We start from the raw sequence: 20,608 nt of genomic DNA on the forward strand, positions 1-20,608 counted from the left end.
TTATATCATATTATAAAATATATATTATTTTGTATAATATATTTATTATTTTATATTAATTTTATAAATTTTATAAATTTTATTATTTCTTATCTCGATTATACCATAAATGTTATATAATAAATGAATAGACTACTGGCCACTATAGTTAAGAAAAGGTGCACTAAAGACACCTTGGGAAAACTGGGAAAAGAAAATCTCTGAATTTAGGGAAAATCTTGACTTTGTCACCTAGCCCCATCCACCTAATATACTATTCAACCTAATTTTCCTACAGTTGTTGTCTGTGTTTCCGGCATATTCATATGCGTTGTCTCTCAATCGGTACTGACGATGATACTGTAGATTTGAGCAGCTTGCATGAAATGATATAATATAATATCATTTTCAGTCGTGCTGGCAGGCTGACACTATGAAAGGAGCCCACCCTGGTGGAAAGTATGAGCCATTTTATACCGGCTGACGATCCCAAATTTGGAAAAATCGTGGCGTCCAAACCATGTAGGTCCCGTAAATGCATGTGAAGCTCCTTCTCCTCTTAATCATTAATGGGCAATCAATGATTTATAATATAAAGTTATAAACTGTTGGGGAAAGAAACCGGCCTCTGAACCTAATCCTTATTTTGATTAGAATCCCGTCATGAATCACGATATATTATAATGAAAAGTCGAATATGATAAGGGTTTATGGATTTATATCATAGAGAAAGTTTCTAAGAAATGGTTTTGACGGGCTTTGAGCGTCTTACAACTAATAGAAAGAGAGGATGATTGGTGGATAGAAAGTGAATGTTCAAAACTTGCATATTCATTTTACCACAGCAATTGAATCAATTTACACAAGGAAGAATGGTCGAATATCACATGATAACTCTGCAATGTAATTCAAAATTTAAAGGGATGTTAAATTTTTTATCCTCTTTTTAAACTACGTATACATATATATCACTTATTTTAGACCCTAAATAAAAATACCACAATAGTAATACATTTTCTTAAAATACTTTCGTTGATGCAATCTATGCAAAAAAAAAAAAACAACAACAGTATACTCTCTCTTTTTTCTTAGCCTTTCAGCAAGAGAGAGAATCTCTGTAACATTAAAAAAATTTAAAAGAGGATGATTTTTAAATAGAAAAGACACTTATGATTGAACAATAAAACATGTGAGAGAAATTCAGAAAAAGAAATCATTAACCATTATAAAAGATTCAACTTGGACACAATAGAGGGAGAGACAAAAATTGTTGCAAAGATTTCACAACAAAATTATCCAAATTCAAATTAGTTTGATTCCAGCTTTTATGTTATGTGTTTTCTTGTTTAACAATTAAAAATCAAATAATATAAGGTAAATTCATATTTATAAGTCATGTGAAATATAATTTTATTGTGATTTTATTTTGTTAGATTGTTTAATATTGTGATTTCATATTATTGTATTGTTTAATATTGTATTAATGGTTAAAAAATATGAAAATTCAGGTTTAGATAAAAAAAAAATAAAGAACAGGTTGGTGTCGATGTTAACGCCAAGGCTTGACATTAACACCAACCCCCTCTGGTTCCACATGGAAAAAGTTGTTTAAGCACAATTGTTTAATGTCAACACCAATCCATTGCATGCCTTATAATGCCCAAGGTTTAAACACAAGTATTTTTATGTTTTTAGGTTTATTTTAAGGCAAGATGGAAAAAGTTGCATTAAAGATTCGCTATGGAAGGCAACGGATTTCAAGTGATGAGATATGTTGGTAGGAATGAGAGAGGGATGTGCATTGATGCAAGTGTTGATTTTGAAGGATTCATAGTAAAAATAAGCTATTGTCTAAGACTCGATTGATGCCAATCAAATATGCACGTATTTATCCTAGGTGATGTGGGTCCAATGGAGATTGTAGACAATGTTGATCTAGAGTATTTGATGGTTGAAGCAAGAAGTTTACAAGGATTGACCAAACTCTATGTTATTGAGAGTCTAACTGATGGAAGAGACAATTAAGAAGCCGAAGATGTTCATGAGGAAGAAATAAAGAATTATCCAATAAATGAGTAGGCACAACTGTAAAGTTTCCAAGAGTTTGGTGGGAATTATAATGATGATGATAATGATGACAATGTGGATGAAGATAATGATGATGACATGGCTAAGGATTTTGAAACTGAGGGTAATGAGGATGATGATGAATTTTCGAGGTTTGATAAGGATATGTACAGTGTTCTAAGCAGGACATTGGTAAAAGTCAAAGTCCTGCTTATAATAAGGGCATGGAATATAACACGAGATATCATAGCTCTATAAATATTAGAGCATATCTAAGTCACGTCCATTATCAAAATTTGTTTCAATGGGTTTCTGAGCTTACTATTGATGCTAAGAATGTAGGTATTAGTAATCAAGTGACTCGAAGGGACAACCAATTACAAGTGATGAGTTTTTATAATTTGAAAGCAGAATTGAAAACATTATTTTGAACATATGCATTAGAGACAAGAATTTAATAAAAATTCAATCACTTTGATAATATACAGTATGAGATTAAGTGTATACATCCACAATGTAAATGGTGGGCATAAGCAACGAGAGAGAAAGATGGAGACTATTGAGTGTTATAACGTATGAATGACACATACACTTCTCCATGAGATCAAATATTACCACATCATAGACGAGTTGGGGCAGAGTCGTTGGAGAACATACTTAAACCAATGTTTGTAGTTGATCATACAAAATCAACATTTCCTACATGCAAGCATGGCGTGCCAAAACATATGCATTAAATGTATTACGAGAATCTCCTGAAAAGTCTTTCATGTTATTGTGCAAACATTGTCACAATTTAATGCTTAAAAACTTGGGAATCGTGACACTTATTGATGTCAATCCGAAAAATAGGTTCAGGTTTTTCTTCATGTGTATGGGTTGTTCAATAAGAAGGTTCCAACAATTTTATCACCTGATAATATACATTGATGCTTCACATTTAAAAAGAAAGTATCTTGGGTCTCTTTTCATTGTTGTTGCGAAGGATGCTAATAATCAAATTTACTCGCTTGTCTTCGGTAGTGGGCACAATGAGGGAATTGATGTGTGGACCTCCTTTTTGACATATTTATACATGTGCATTAGTGATTTGCTAAATTTGACTATTATTTCTAATCGTTGTCATTCAATAATTATGTTGGTGGCGAACATACTACCTCATGCCCGTCATGGGTTTTGTAATTATCATATAAAGGTAATATGTGTACATAGTTAAAAAAAAACTAAACATATTGAAAAATTATTTTGGAAAGCCGCTAAGGCATATCGCCTTAGGGATTTCCAAGTTACCATAAGTAAAATTGCTTAAGTAAATCTCGTGCGGCAACTTATTTGACTAATATTAAGTATGAGAGAAAAAGACGTGCCTACTTTGGAGGATGACAGTACAACATCATAATGACTAATATTGTTGAGTCTTTCAATGCTTTGACATAGACTATTTGCGTTTTGTCTGTCACTATATTAGTTGAGTTTTTGAGAAACACAATACAATATTGGTTTTTCAATAGATGAAACATTGCTAATACATATGACTAAAATTGGTTTGATGGTTTCTTTTTTTTCATTGCATTTATTAGTTGTTTTTATAGGTGAAAAATATCACCCATTAACAATATGGATTGAGGACAAGCTTGTTGGATTTGTGCTCAAATATGCCAATATGGTGGTTAAACCAATCAATATGCAACAATACGAAGTCCATAATTCACGACAACAGGTCTTCATCGTGAATATTCTCTAACAAACTTGTGACTGTGGGAAATTTTAACTTTCCTAAATTCCATGTGCACACACCACTACTATTACAAGGTACAATAACCTCTCGGACTGTGTATGATGGGTCAATGCATATTACTCAATGAATTTTTTACGAGGGATGTATAAAGAAAATGTTAATCCATTAGGGGATCAGTCAATTTGGGAACCATCAAATGTGTTTGTGATTTATCCTTTAGTGATGGAACAATGATTGTTTGGTCGTCCTTCCAACTATGCAAGAAGACTTTCACAATGAAAGGAAGTTTATCCACAAAACTGTAGTCGATGTCATCAACTTGACCATAATCGCTTAAACTGTATAAGTCCAACTCCGATGCCAGTGATTGGCTTGTCCTGTGTATCAGGTAACAGACGAGGATGAGGTCATCATAGTTATGGTGTAACCCATATGGCCAAATAGATTATTATGGTTGATTTTCTTTATTGTCTCATACTGTAATTTTAAGTGTATATATATTGCTTTTTTAATTTATCTGTTGGGTTTTGTGTAAATTTTAATATATTAATTTTTTATTTTTAGGCTCTTGTATGTATACGATGGCAGTGGCTCAAAACAACAAAATAGAATATTATTTATTTTATGTATATATTGGATTTCATTGTATCACACACTATGTATTTTGTATTAACATATTTTCTTAATTCATTTCATTCCATGAATAAGCATTAAAGAATAATCAAAAGGAAGCTATAATAGAAAATGCAAATACATCACTAAAACGATAATAAAATGAAAGTCAATTTATATGCATGCCCACCCATACCTTAAGTGAAATCCTCGAAACCTGTATTTTGATAATCTAATTGAATTTAATAAATACAACAAATTAAGTAAAGTCTGGGAACAAAAACAAACCCTAAACCCTAAATACTTACTAAAGGCCCTTATTTGGAATATGGTCATGGCCACGTGCCTTCTTAGCCTCATAGAATATTTCGATGTGAAGTTAAATGGACGATCTTGGGCAATGTACTCTGTAAAAATAAGCAAAAAAAGCCATAGTCTTTGCTTGCTACATCTTGTTTTAGCATATCACGAACACACTTGTATTTTAATGTTGGTGGAGTCTTTGGTTGTTGGATTCCCTTTGATGTATAAACAATTGTTTACCTTTATTAGATATGTCAATTTCTTGTATGGCATTATCAACCTCTTCATTATCTCTAAGCTAATGGTATATTTGGCAAAGTCATATTCATACAACTTTCAGTCATTGATATCTAATATGTCACACACCTAGTATTGGTTGTTGAAGTTGAAGGGAATGAATACTTGCCAACTAATGAAGAGAAATAAGTACAGTTATCGATAATTGAAAATCTTAAACAACTTACATTTGTAAACCACTTTGTTGACATTGCTCTATGGCTAAAATCATTCATTGGATTGTATACGTAAAACGCTATTAATTTGATCTAGAAAAAATGAAGACCATCAATATTTGCACCCAAACATTTGAACTCATTGTAACATTGTGGGAGATGTGTAATGAACTAGGTCAAAACTATTGTCTAGTTACTATCTCAAAAAGATTTACAAAACAATTCCATGAAAGCTTTGATATGTTATGTAAACAAATAAGTTAGACCATAAGTTGAAAGTGATAACCAATATGAACGAAGACAAAGGAATGGTGCATATTATGTTTTCCAACCATTGCTCCTATGTTACAATTTGGGTTCACCAGGGTTTGCTCACATTGGTGGTAGTTTCGTGCGATGCCTATAGGAAGACATATTGACTGTAAGAACTTTGAGTAATTCTCAACCAATTGTGAGTTTATATGATGATTTTCAGGTATATGTTGTTTGTTCTTTCTTGCCTTCATTAAATTTGTGAAAGGACTTACCAATTGCTTTCTTTTTTGTAACACACATCCAAATGTTGACACTTTTGGTAGTCAATAACTTCTCAATAGTCACCAATAGGTCCTCTTCTTGTTGTTGCATATTATCGTCCGATGAGTTATCCAACTAGAAAAAAATTATGGTTGTCAATATTCTATAACATAACTAATTGATTTAATGAAAAAAAGTATTGTAGAAAATAACTTGTAATGATCTTGATGTCTAAACATATGAATCTTTAAGTCTCGTGATTTGATGCTTTAAAGAGGACTAGAGTTCTTATATTTCCCTACGAAGCATCAATGTCTATTATTGCCACTGCTCTTGTATCTCCCCATAAAACATTAATGTCTACTTTTGTATCTACTTATGAAACACTGATGTTTGCTACTATCACTACTTATGTATCTCCTCACAAAGCATTGATGTTTGCCTCTACATCTCTCCACGAAACATTAATGCATGTTACTATCATTCGAACCCTATCATCACAGCCTATTGATTGAGTTGTTGTTGCATTTGCGAGCCGATGACTTTTGCATGCTTCATTAAGAGTTGTTAAAGATGGTCATATGGTAGATCGTTGTATAAAGTCTCATAAATTGAGTGTCTTACAAGGGAGGCCCTCTGATACTTTCGAGGATAAGAGGCATAGGAGATAGACATTCATGAAGGGGATACATATACATTATAAGAGGTAGGGCTAGATTCGAGGTGAGCTTTTTCTAGCTCAAATGGGCCCGAAACAAGCCTATTATAAGTGAACACGAATATGAACATGAGTTGAAGCAAAAATAAAGAAACAAACACGAGCCCAAACCTAAACAGGGGAATGCTCGGCTTGACTGGCTTAACGAGCCGAGTTAAGCTCGGTATTAATAAGCTGGTGGTATTATATTATATTCGGCTACTGGCCTTTTGAGTTGGTTTTTTATTATGCAACTACTTAAAAAAAACTTGCTTTGTTGGCTTCTGTTGAAAGAAAAAAACGTTGTTGTTTGGGAGCAATTAAACTAAAGTAAACCCAAAATCACACCAAATTAGTTTCCATTTATTATATTGTTGTTTCTTCTCTACTGAAAATAAACTCAAAACTAAACTACGCTGCCACTCCTCTATTTGTTCACACACAGTTGAAACACTGTTTAGCCACTACGATTGCAACGTTGTTCAGCCGTCTACAAGATTTATTTCTGAAAGTTATATGTTTTTTTCTATAACTTACCTATTTTTCTACTTCTTTGGTAGGGTTTATTAGAAGCTTTATATAATTTTCTAAAACGGATATGATGTCATTTCTTATGCATTCAACATGTAAAGTCAAGGAAAAATTTATTACTAGACCATAATTTTGCCTTTTGTGGATAGATAACAGTTAGAAAATGGGTTGTTTTGGAATTTGGGTGTGGTTAGCTTCATAATCTCAAATAGGGCAGTCTGCCACAATGGCCTCTACCACCCCATCTTAGTTGTGCATAACATTAAACTATTGCTTTTTTTTGTGTCCTTTGTCATGCTTTTTTTAAGTATTGAAGTAGATTTATAATCTAATAAAGTCAGGTTCTCTACTCAGCATCTTTGTGAATTAAAGCTAAAACGAGCATATATAGTTACTAGAGCCAAAACGAATAATGCTTACTTGAATTGAAGCTGGTAACAAGTTCAAGGAAATGTAAAAGTCATAAACACTTAGGTTAATGGGCTGATTTAAATCCTGCAAAACAAAAGCAAAAAGAATAAATTCTGCATTAACTTGCCTTGTAATAATTTTATGTGATAGAATAGGCAATACTTCTTTCTATAATTCTTGCAAATTTAATTTAGTATGTCATGTGTTTTCTTAAAGATCGAGTTGTATAATTTAGCAATTAGAAAAGGGGTTAAGCATGTCAAATTCCTTGCAAATTTAATTTATTTTAGCTTAATTGAATTTCTTATGGTACTCATTATATTATTCATTGTGATATAACTGATTTTGCTACTAAATTACGTATGTTTTGAATGTAGATGCACCAAAAAAATATTAGTCGAGGTTCCTCTTATTTATCAACTGCAACTAGAAAGAAAAGTTCTCGTTCATCAAGGTTAGTAAAAAGGAAGAGAATAGCAATTCAGGGATCTCATTTGTGTGATTCTGTCGAGAATACAAAAGTAGAAACTACATTTATAGAAGATTATGAAAAGTCTGAAGAAGATGTTGGTGAGTGGGAAGATATAATGTCTGAAGGAAAATCTAGCTCACCTAGTCCCTTGGTTATCCCATCTAGCAGGAAAAAAAGACCTTTGTTATTTGGGAGTGTTTTCCTAAAGACATGATTATAATGGTAAAGGATGTATGATTTGCTGTATGTAAGTTCTGTAACAAAAGGTTAAAACTACAGAAAACACATGCAACAACACACCTTTTTCCTCATATAGGACAATATGCCAAGCGAAAAAAGGTAGTGGGGAAACAGAGTTCTTCAAAGGGATAAATGTTGTTGAACTTTTAACCAATAGAAGGAAATTGCCCAGGCCCTCTCACTCTACCCATCGTGAGACCGAACGCAAAATACAATCATGATATGGTATGTTCTAAATATTTAAGTAACTTGTTTGGTTATTTTCTATCAATTTCATACTAATTTTTGTTAAAATAATTAACTATTATCGTGATTCAATATGCAGATCCACGAGACATTAGCTCACATGATTCTGATTGATGAATTGCCATTCTCTTTTGTTGAACATATTGGCTTCAATTATTTTTGTAGTATTCTACAACCACTATATGAGAGAATAGACAGAGAACAAGTAAAATCTAACTGTGATCGAGTTGTACAAGCTGAAGCCAAACAATTGAAGAAATTTTTTAAAAAGTTAAGAAAGATAAGTGTGACAACTAATTTATGGAAGTCAGATGCACAAAACATTGAATATATGGTTATAACTGCATATTGGGTGGATCAAGAATAGACATTAAATAAATGCATAATCAGCTTTGTCCATATGCCTCCTTCAAGAAATGGGGAAACTATTGCACAGACTTTATACAATTGCTTTGAAAATTGGGGTATTCAGAATAAGGTAAGGTGAAATTTGTTTATTTTGCTTATCAATGATAAATGACAACACTTATAATTTATACGTGTCTTAATACTATGTTAACAAGTGTTCACTATCACTATAGACAATGCATCAATGAATGACAAGTGTATCAAATCATTGAAGAAAGATTTTAAGATGGATAGATCTCTAGTTTCTAGGGGAAATTTATTCCACATTAGGTGTACGGCTCACATCATCAATCTTCTTGTTCAAGATGGTATTACTGAAATTAAGGATATTATTGATAAAGTAAGGGACAATGTGAAATATGTGTGTGCAAGTGAGGTTAGACAACGAGACTTTGCAAGCATTGCTAAAATTTGTGGGATTAAAGAAAGGAAATTGGTTTTGGATTGTCCCACTAGATGGAATAGCACATATAATATATTGAATGTGGCAATGATTTTTTGAGAAATATAGCCACAATACGGAGCTAAAGATGGAAACTATTTGCAATATTTACCAAATGAGATTGAATGGAACAAATTGGTCAGAGTTTGTGACTTTTTGAGAGTTTTTAATAATGTAAGCAAGATTGTATCAGGAACTGACTATCCAACAACTAACTTGTATTTTATAGAGGTTTTCAGAGTAAAAAAATTGTTAAAAGATAGAGAATTTGATTTTGTCATGGCCTCAATGGTTAGATTGATTATGGTAAAGTTTGACAAATATTGGGGAGGGGTTAACCTACTCATGGCAATCGCAATCATTATAGATTCGAGGTAACTATCTTGATTATTGGTATATTGTTATTACTAGTGATCTAAGTTAATTTCTCGTTATTGTAGGTATAAATTAGAGTTTATAAACTTTGCTTATCCTGTTTTATATGGGGAATATGATGCGGGGGTTGAGTTTAACAACCTACGCCACACATTGGAAGAGTTATATTATAAGTATGTGGAACTTTTATCAATAGACAACCTATCCCTCGCCCTTACATCACAGATGGGATCATCTATCTTAAGTATATAATTTCATTATACATTAATATTAATTGTCATATCATAATTCTTAAAGTTTTAGATTAATTTATAATCACATATTTTTAATAAAAAAATATTGTAGGAATACATATTAGTTTCATATCTTCCTATGGAATGATAGATGATTCTGATATTGTGTTGCAATGGCAAGCACATCGTAAGAAAAGTCAAGCTGAAGTCGCGGGAAAGTTAGAGTTGACAATGTACCTCAAATCCAATGTATTTGAGTCTGAGACATCAGAGGGCGTAGAGACAAAAAAATTTAATGTATTTTATTGGTGGTCTATTAATCAAACCAAGTTTCCAGTCTTGTCATGTATGGCGGCTGAGATTCTTACAGTTTCGATCTCTATTGTTGCTTCAGAAAGTGCTTTTAGTGTTGGGGGTAAAGTGATTGACTCGTATAAGGTATCTCTAGCACCAAAAACTGTAAGTATGCTTATGTGTGGAGGTGACTGGATTCAAGCCAAATATCGAGTGAAAAAACCAATACAGGTATAACTTTAACTTTGTATACTTATTTATTTATGATATTATAATTGATTTAATAAACCATGTCATGTGCTTTCTTGAAGATTGAGGATGAAGAGACTAAGATTGACATATTACTAGACATTTAAATAGTCACATATTGGAGGTAATGTAGTGTTCTCATACAAGTAAGAACAAATTATGTTCATATATGTCTCATGATTAAAATTATGTAATTGCTTTTACATGCTATTCATTTTCTTGTTGATGTTATGGAATGAAGAATTTCTCCTGATACTACTATGAAATTTATTTTAATTCTCATTATCTTGTGAATGGTAAATATAATTGCTTTGACATTCTGGTATGTTAATTTTGATGCAGTGAGGCAAGTTAATTCTAAAGCTCTTTTTATTTTTCATTTAGGCTTGCAATTTATTATCTTGGTGCAACATTTTCATGTTACGCGGGACAAGAAAAATAGTGTTTGGCAAGCTCGATTTGTGGTTCGTTATTATTTCTCAATGCTTCTTTCTTCATTTCTTTATTTTTGATTGGAAAGCATATCACAGTACTATTTAATTTCTCTGATGTATGTGAAGAAACAGTTACTATTGATGCATTGGCATTTTTTGGAGATTAATTTTTTCAAAACAAAACACCGCTTTTGAAAACCTAAATGCATTGGCTTTATCTTACCATTGAATTCTTCTTTTATCAGGGAACTGTAATGGGAGAACCAAATTTACTCCTTTACATCTACTGATAGCCCATTGAGGTTTGTTTTTGTAATTTGTATAGTTTTGATGCAATCAATCAAATTGAAAATATCATGAATTATGAAGAATCAATGTTATAAGATGATTCCTTAATTTACACCAAGACAATAAATTGCATGCCTAAGTGAAAAATAAAAAGAGCTTTATGATGTGTGCCAATTCTTTTAGGTTATTAAGTGAGAGCTTATGAAACTCTTGTTGCTTATTCAATTTTGGTTGGCTTTTGACAAAAGATTTTGCTGCTTTATCTATATCAAAACTTTGAGCAGCCTAGCTAGAAGACCCTCTCATTTATGTGCCTTTCTCTACAATTGTTGTGTTGTATCAAATGGGCTCTCTTTAATTGACATTTTTGAGCTTCAAGTTTTTTTTGTTATTCAACCCTTAAATCAATAAAATTATGTGTATTTATAACAAGTGTTAATTTGAATATCAATAATTATATCTAACCTTATAATATATTGATATTGAATTAATGGTAAATACTTAACATGTTGCTTTGCTCTACTCTTATAAGGATCACTCTGCAAATTTTACCTCAGATACCATTATTTTTTATATCAAATAAACTAATATTTATTTTTTAAAATTAAGTGGATCTAACTTTTAATTTTTCTATTAAAAATGTTGACATAAATTTTTCATGGGATGATGTGAATAAAACTCAGTTAATGGTTGGTTAATTTTTCTATTAAATAGAAGGCACATGACAGCATTGTGTTTCTAATTAACTTTATGATAAATGATGATAATAGGATGCAATATATGAGAAATTTATATGTACTTTAACTGTTGACAAGCCTAGAATACAAGCCCAAACCCGAGCTAATAGATACGAGCCCGAGTTAGGTGCAAGCCGAACACGAATGTATGTTTTGACGAGCTCTACGAGTCTTAAGCAAGCTGAAAATCAAGCTTAACTGAAAGTGAGCTAACAGTGTTCGAGCTTGGCTTGGCTCGTATCTACCCCTAATGAGAGGCCTTTATAACTCTTGCGGGTATGTGGTGAAAAAGTATGACAATTATGGAGGGGATGTCTATCTAATACAAAAAGTGTTAGGAACAAAGGGTTGAGGCCTCGTGATGAGGATATCTATATAGAAGCAGTGGAGACTTAGGGGCTAGCTATATAGGTAGAGGAAACTTGTGCTGAGAGGGATGTCATGGGGATATAAGGGAGTTAATACCCAGCAGTTGAGGACCACAAAGACCTTATGGAGGCTAACTGAAAGGCAATAGGACGAATTGACAAGGTATCATTATTATCGTCCAAATCTGTAGACTTGTCATCTGATAATGCCTATGGTGCTTATTCTCCTATAAACTTTATAGCCCATATGTACCATTCGAACTCTCACTTAATCTCAACTGGACACAATGTAGTTGTAATCCCCTTCTTGAACATTAAGAAAATTTATAAAAATTAATGAAATAAAAAAAGGAATGATAAAATATTAATCTACCAATGAGCAATTTATCGAAGGAGCATCCCAAAGTATTGATATGTCATCATGTCTTCCATTTCAACATATAAGAGACCTAATCATTTGCTTCCAAATAGACATAAGGTAATAGATTGTGAATCGTTTCATAAATTCAATACTGCACAATGCATAACATTTATGGTTAGTATTTATAATCGTCAGTATAAATGTTAACTTCATCCATTATGTGATACTTACCTTAAAAGCAATCGAGTATCCAAAACATTGTAAGCAATAAAAGTGGACTCATGTAGGGTTGTTAGTGTTGTACACAATACTGATATTTGCTACGAGTGTCTTTCTGCTTTGAATCAATTGTTTTGTTCCATGTTACCATCCCTCATAGGTATCGACTAAATTGTCGGCTAAATACAAAAAACAATCAAGTACTTTTATTTTGTTGTCCACCCTTAATAGTCTCGTAGATATAAAAAACAATGCCGCAAACTTTACAACATTCTCGTCATCGTCTTCCCAAATTTGATCACCAACTGCTTGCTCAATTTCTTCATAGGATAATAACCTGTTAATACAGAGGGAGTATTCCTTTCTCAATCGAGGCGTCCCTTACAACAAACATAGTTGGACACCTTCGAGTCCTTCCAAAATATCAAACCATTAACTAGCACAAACGTAATAGGGTTTGAATCGAAACTTAAGACCATTTAATTTGAACCATATTTCTCTCATTGGATCTCTACTGTTAATCATACGAAATAACATCACCTGCATCAAAACAACACTAAACCTTCGCTCTGCCAAATCTAAAAAGCATTCGAAACAGGTTGTCTGAAAAATAGTTCTTTGAGTAAGCGTTAGTTTGTTCTTAATTATAGTCACAGTGTCCATCTTTTTTCTGAAGCAACATGTGCACTTGAAATTTGTATGCCTCATGGAATTTGTATGCCCCCTTCTAATAGTTGATTGCAAATACCTAAAAAATATATTAACTCGTTTATTATATTAATGAAAGAATAATCAAAGATAATCATTAATCAAAGATTAATCAAACAAATTGGATTATCATTAAATTAATATGTTTGACGTTAACTAATTCAATTGACTCCTCTGTTTTTCAAAATTAATAATGGGCTTAAAGTTATATTTTAAAATGAATGTTTTCATGACATATAAACTATACATGAAAAATATTAAATTTGATATGAGATTATTTTTTTTACTTCATTTATCTTCCTAATGGGTGTTTATAATATTTTCAAATAAACTAATTACAACCCTAGTTTTAGATTAGCATACTTAAGTGTAAATGTCATTTCACCTATGCTAATCTAAAAAATTTAAACTCAATCACCAACATACTTCATAATTTTCAATCTCTCAACTCAAGGATGGATAAGAGATTAAATAATTTTATGCTTGATAATTTTAAAAAATTTAAAGTCAATGACCTATACTTGATAATTTTCCGTCACTAGTATACTTAAAATAAATTCTACTCAACCAACCAACTTGAGTAACATTTTATAAAAAAATGGATATAGTAAATTGGTGGTAGAAAGGGTTAGCGTTGATGTCAACCCCGAGCGGCGCTACTGCCAACTTGTTCTTTCACTTCCCTTTGCTTCCATTTTATAAAAATAACAGGAAATCTCACCAGTTGTCTTGTCATTGCGTCGTTGTTGTTAATCGAAGAAGTTTCATCATAAACCGATGATCAATAAAGTTGTTCACTGAATTTTCTTTGCACACATGAAAACAATTTGATGGTCTCTTATACTATATATGTCTAATACGCTTATGCTATATTATTATATGAGGATCTTTTCACAAGAAAGCAAACAAATATGTTTTTGTAGAAAATATTTGTAAAAGGATGCAAAATATGTATGTACACTCAGTGAACGAACACATGGAAGTAAGCAAGCTTGCAGAATGTATTATGCATACTCCTTAAGAATATATTCTTCACAAAGAATATATTCTTTGCTTCTTTGCATATTTTATATTTTTTATATGTCTCACGCTAAGGCCTTCTTTTAGACTGCATGCTCTTCACAAGTGACTTATTGGATTATTTTTCTATGTGCTACTTCAATATTAGATTAATGCTAATCATAATTTAGGAAGATAAGATCAAGTAAGTTTAAAATTTTTTAAATTTAATCTAAAAAATTTAAACTCAAAAATTTTTAAATTCACTTGCTCTTATCTAACACATATTTAAACTTTGTTTCAAATATTAATATCAAATATCTATATATGTTCTCTCTGTAATATATAAAGAAAACAGTGTTATTATATCTGATTTTTCAAGGTTACGCCTAGCCCCGGGAGGCAGTAGGCACAACTAATGCGCCTTTGATTTTCATTTTAGGCCGCCGACGGCGCAGAACGCACTAGAAGATAAGAACACACCTAAAGTGGCAAAAGTGTTTTGAGTATGAAAAATATAATAAAAATGAATAAATGAGCCTCAATTAAAGTAAAAAATTTAATATCCCAAATTTAAATCTTGAAATATAAAGGATTTGATCCTGTCTTAGACACTATTAATGAATGGTACAATAGATTTAATGTCACTCTCATTCGATGACAGATAATGCAAGCTGACGCCGCCTAAAGTTCTAAAGATTCCCTCCTTGAAATAATTTTTTTAACTACTGGGGCCAAAAAGATAACTCGCTCGTCCTTTCATCTAAAATTTTGGGGAGGCTGTCAACTTCATGAGCCCCGGCATGAGTTGGATAACATAAGGCCCTCATTCGTCTTTTTTCGCCGTTCAATGAACTGTAATCCATTGTCAAGTTCTCAGCGGTGCACTTGCTCTGAACACAAAAAAACAAGGGTGAAAAATGCAGAAAGTGGAAGACGAAGCCATCTCCTGTGCATCAAAACTCTTGGAACCGGTGCTGGAACCGGTTGTGGAGGAGATTCGTCATGCTGTCCAGTATAGGAAAAGGGTGAAGGGGCTGGAAGAAGAACTTGCGAAGCTGAAGAAGGAGAAAGAAGACGTGGAGAGTTCTGTTAAAGAAGGGGAAGAAAAATTTGGGTATCTAGAGAGAAAAAAATATGTGGCGACGTGGATTTCCGATGCAAACGCTTTCATAGAAAAAGAGGAGAAATCCGTCAAAGAGGAAGCTGAGAAAGGATGTTTCATAGGCTTCTTTCGTAATCTGCTGAGATGTAACAAGGTGAGTAAGGAAGCTGAGACGGCAAAATTGGATGGAGAAGGTCTCGTCCAACAAAAGGTGAATTTCGAACATCTTTATTTGCAGCGTCGTGATTTGGATATGAGCCGATCGTTACATGATACGAACTACAAAGCGTTTGATTCAAGAAAGTCTGTTGAAGAGAAGATTATAAAGGTGTTGAAGGATGGTAATGTCTACGTGATTGGGGTCCATGGGATTGCTGGCGTGGGCAAAACAACGCTGGTGGAGAAAGTGGCATCGGTGGCCATGGAAGATAAGCTGTTTGATGCGGCGGTTATGGTGGATGTAACAAATTCTCTGAAGAACGTCGAAAGAATTCAAGAAGAAATTGCCGGACAACTTGGATGGCAATTGACAGAGACGGACGTGAAAGAAAGGGCTGCCAGATTGCTTGATAGTTTGAAGAGACAGAAGAGAAGAATTCTGGTTATATTGGATCATGTTTGGGAAACAACAAACTTGAATGTCATCGGCATTCCTTCTGGCTTTGAAGCTAAAGCAGTAAATGAAAGTGGGCGATTGAAAATACTGCTCATTTCAAGAAGTAAAGAAGTGGTTGGAAATTATGCAGATCCTGAAAACAATTTCCCAGTTGAAGCTTTGAGTTTCCCAGAATCCAAGAGTTTATTTGAGTCAATAGTGGGCGACTTGGCAGTGTCATGTTCGGCAGACGAGATAGTTAGAAGATGTGCAGGATTGCCATTGGCAATTAAAGCAATTGGAAATGCACTGAAACAGAATAAGAACATTTCATTCTGCCAAAACATCTTGGAAGATTTGAAGAATTTCAAAGGGGTAGATAACGAAGTGCAGCATATTTTGAAGCTGAGTTATGAATTTGTGGAAAATGAGGATGCCAAATCCTTGTTTCTGCTTTGTGCTGTGTGTACTAGTGCAGGAGATAAAATCTCTACGGATTACTTGTTCAAAATTGGCATGGGATTGGGCTTGTTTCGAGATGTTTTCACATTGAAAAGAGCAAGGAACACTGTGCTTTCATTGATTGATAATCTCAGAGCTTCTTGTTTGTTCTCAGATACTGGGGTTGATGACAGATTTGTTAAAATGAGCCATACAATGCACAGTGTTGGTGTGTCAATTGCAGAGGAAATGGGTAAGATCAACGTCAGTATTCCAGAAGGGGCTAATTCCAGAGAGATCTTGGAAAGTAAAATGTCTGAAGATTTAACTTATCTGTCTCTGATTAATGGAGACATCAATGAGCTTCCTGAAAGGTTGGAATGTCGAAAACTGAAGCTGCTTTTGCTCTTATCGAAAGATAAAGATGAAGATGAAAATCAAGATTGTTTTCTAAATATACCCAACAATTTCTTTCAGGGGGCAAAAGAATTGCAAGTTTTATATCTGGGTGGCATTAACGTTCCATCAGAGCCTTCACTTCTTTCTTGCCTGAAGAAACTCCGAACATTGTGTTTGAAGAGATGCAGGCTGAATGATATAGGAATAATCGGGGAGCTGAAGGAACTGATAATTCTGAAATTTTCATACTGTGATTTTGAAATTTTACCAGGAGAAATTGGAGATTTGAGCAAGTTGAAGTCCCTGGATTTGAGTAACTGTCCAAAACTCAATCAAATTAAACCAAATGTCATATCAAGGCTGACCCGATTGGAAGACCTGTATGTGGCTAACAGCTTTCATCAGTGGGAGGTTGAAGGAGATTGTAATCAACAAGGAAGTAATGCTAGTCTTGCTGAGTTGAAGGAATTGCATCTCCTGTATTGTTTATACATACATATTCCGAATGCGAAGATTATGCCAAGGAATTTGTTTGACCCTGAAAAGCTGGAAAGGTACAAGATACTTATTGGAGAAAAATGGGAATGGTATGGCAAGTACACAACAGCAAGAACATTGAAACTCAGCAATGGTCATAGTTTCTTGGGGACTTCTGGGATTGACATTTTGTTTGACAAAGTTGAAGATCTTAACTTGGATCAACTGAGCGGGGTTGAAGACATAGTTGATGCTCTCCACTCAGAGAAAGGTTTCCCAGAGTTGAAGTATCTTTCTGTTCGGAATAGTGGAGATCTTTTGTATATTTTCAACACAGAGAAGGCTCATTGTCACACTGCCTTTCCTGTGCTAGAGTCAATTTTTCTCCATAGATTGATGAAGTTGAAGAAGATATGTGAAGGCCGACTTTATGCAGATTCTTTTTCCAAATTGAGCACCATAATAATTAAACGATGTGATGAGTTAGAGCATGTTTTCTCCATCTCCATGGCAAAAAACCTTTCACATCTCCTGGAACTTGAAGTCACTGACTGCAAGAACCTTAGAGAGATTTTCGGTGATAAAGAAATTGAAGAATCTACAGACCATGATGATCAAAAGGTTTTTTTTTTGGTTTTACTGTTTCTTTTTACTTTTCAGATGTTTTGATACATTTTGAAGTCTTTTTTTCACGGAAACAATAATTGTGCCTGCAGGTGGTGTTCCCAAAACTTTTAAGGTTGACTGTGAAAGAATGTCATACTTTGAAATTTATGTTTCCATCTTATGTTGTTGAATTCCCCTCCTTGAATGCAATTCACATTGAGGGTTGTCAAAGTTTGAAGACATTCTTCTCCCGGAAAGAAGACGAAGAAATGAACTCAGAGAATGACACTACAGTTTTGCATCCTCTCTTTGATGAAACGGTAAATTTTTTTTCACAGAAGTTCACCTTAACACAATACATGGACATTGATCTTATTAATCTTCTGCTTCATGTTGTACAGGTTCATTGTCCAAGCTTGGAGAAGATGATACTCTTACACTTGGATAGCATCCAGTTGATATGGCACAATAATCTCCATGTTGATTCTTTTTGCAGACTAAAGGTATTGAGAGTTGAATTCTGTGGAAAATTAACCAGTTTTGTTCCTCCCGATACTCTCACAAGATTATCTAAGAATCCACAAAGACTTCAAACCTTTGAAAATCTCGAAATCGTAAGGGTTACAGAATGTTGGAGTATGAAAAACCTCGTTCCAGTTTCTATAGCTGCAGGCCTCTGGAAACTTAAGGAGATTGAGATAATCTCATCTGGGTTGGAGGAAATTGTCTCCATGGAGAAAGTAAAAGCTGCCCCAAAGTTTGAATTTCCACAATTGAATTCCTTGGAACTTGTGGATTTACCAGAACTCAAAAGTTTCTATCCGGGAACACACACAACAGAGTCGCCATTGCTAAAATGCTTGGTCGTTTATCATTGTCATAAGCTTATCACCCAATCCGAAAACCTAACTCAACATCCCTTGTTTTCCCCTGGAAAGGTATGCACTTTTGATTTTAGAGATTTTATTGCTTTTCTTTGCTTTGTTTGCAGAATATGAAAAAGAACATTATTGAATGCCCACCTGGGATTTGCAGGTGATATCCAATCTGAACTTGGATAAATTATCTTTAAACAACGATGATATCGAATTGATAAGCTCAGGCTGCCACCATTTTTCTGCAAATATGTTTCACAAACTTGAACATCTTCAGGTGGCCTGCTTTCATGATGAATCACCGGTCTTTCCGCTACATTTTCTTGGTAGGTTTCGCAAGCTGAGAACACTAGTTGTAGCCAGAAGTAATTTCATTGAGCTGTTTCCTAGTGAAGAACTTGATGAGAATAAGCAGTGTGTGAAAGTGAAACCCTTGCCAATAACAATCTTGAAGCTGGATTCTCTTCCTCATCTGCAACACATATGGACGAGTTCCCAGGGGAAGCTGTTGCTTCCAAAGCTTAAGGTTTTGGAAGTATGGTCATGTGATCATTTGCCATCCTTGATGCCATCCTCAGGATCTTTCAAATATATAGCAAGTTTGGATGTATGGAAATGTTGCAGATTGGCAAAGATTTCAACCTGCTCAACAGCTAGAAGCTTAGTGAACCTCACCACAATGAGAATAAGAGAGTGCAGTGCTTTGATGGAGGTAATAGTATCAGACAATGAAGTAGCAGAAACAGAAGAAGACATTGTTTTCAGCCGACTGAAAATTTTGGAGCTGCACAGTTTGCCAAGCTTGTCATACTTCTGCTCCGCTAATGTTGCCTTCAGATTCCCATGTTTGGAAGAAGTAACTCTTACTGATTGTCGAAGTTTGCAGAAATTTTGCAGGGGAGTCGTCAGCATACCCAAATTACGTAGGCTGCATCCAAGAGACAAAAGGATCCTAATCGAAACGGTTCGAACCTAAAGTTCCATCATCCGAGATGTCATTAGGAGCATGATGTAGAGTCAAATAACCTCTTCTAGAAGATAAGCGTCGAGATGGAGGTTGCATTTATTAGTATCAGCGTATATATGTGGTGCCCAAAGGACATTTATTGGTATTAAAACATTACTTTAATTATCTATTTTTTATTAATTACGTTATTTTATTTAGTTTATAAATAATTTTTTATTATCAATGGTGATGTAATAGGTAATATAAGAGGTAATTCTTACTACTCCTACCTTAGATATTAAAAGATTATTAGATAATATTGATGTTATTATAATTAAATCTCTTATTTATTAATTTTTTAGAACAAAAATAACTTCATATTTAATTGATACAACAAGTAACATGAGAAATATCTTAGAATAATTATGTTCAAGGGTATTTAAGTAAAATTATATCTTAATATTCTTTTATTAACTCTAACCAAATATAATAATTATTTATATTTATAAATTTTTACTAAATTTTATCAAATATAATAATAATTTATATCTAATAATTTTTTTTTAGTAATAAAATATTACTAGAACCAGACGCACCATTAGTATAGACAATCATACAAACTACTATGTACAAACTATTGTATCTCCACTCACAATTAGTATAGTCAATCGTACAAACATACTATCATATCTCAAAATTATGATTAAGTATTAGTATATCTTTAATTCAAAATAACTTAATCACATAAGTATAACTCATTATCAGAATATCGATATTCAAAACTA

General features: G+C 33.3%; 1 protein-coding gene across 1 annotated transcript; it reads left to right on the top strand.

The window, feature by feature from the left end:
* Positions 1 to 15,157: 15,157 nt before the first annotated feature.
* On the top strand, positions 15,158 to 20,024 carry LOC123218234 (disease resistance protein At4g27190-like). Its single transcript, XM_044639528.1, has 4 exons — positions 15,158 to 18,017; positions 18,113 to 18,322; positions 18,404 to 18,940; positions 19,038 to 20,024. Exons 1-4 carry the CDS (start codon positions 15,300 to 15,302, stop codon positions 19,851 to 19,853), a joined length of 4,281 nt encoding a protein of 1,426 aa, XP_044495463.1. The 5' UTR covers positions 15,158 to 15,299; the 3' UTR covers positions 19,854 to 20,024.
* The last annotated feature ends 584 nt before the right edge of the window (positions 20,025 to 20,608 follow it).

Source organism: Mangifera indica, chromosome 6 (assembly GCF_011075055.1).
Source record: "Mangifera indica cultivar Alphonso chromosome 6, CATAS_Mindica_2.1, whole genome shotgun sequence".
Lineage (NCBI taxonomy): Eukaryota > Viridiplantae > Streptophyta > Magnoliopsida > Sapindales > Anacardiaceae > Mangifera > Mangifera indica.

What these genes read in the sequence shown, in the direction of transcription:
- LOC123218234 (XM_044639528.1), top strand. Translation starts at nt 15,300, where the DNA reads ATGCAGAAAGTGGAAGACGAAGCCATCTCCTGTGCATCAAAACTCTTG. An exon ending in CAGACCATGATGATCAAAAG is followed by an intron (nt 18,018 to 18,112) that starts GTTTTTTTTTTG and finishes TTGTGCCTGCAG; the next exon opens with GTGGTGTTCCCAAAACTTTT. An exon ending in CCTTGTTTTCCCCTGGAAAG is followed by an intron (nt 18,941 to 19,037) that starts GTATGCACTTTT and finishes TGGGATTTGCAG; the next exon opens with GTGATATCCAATCTGAACTT.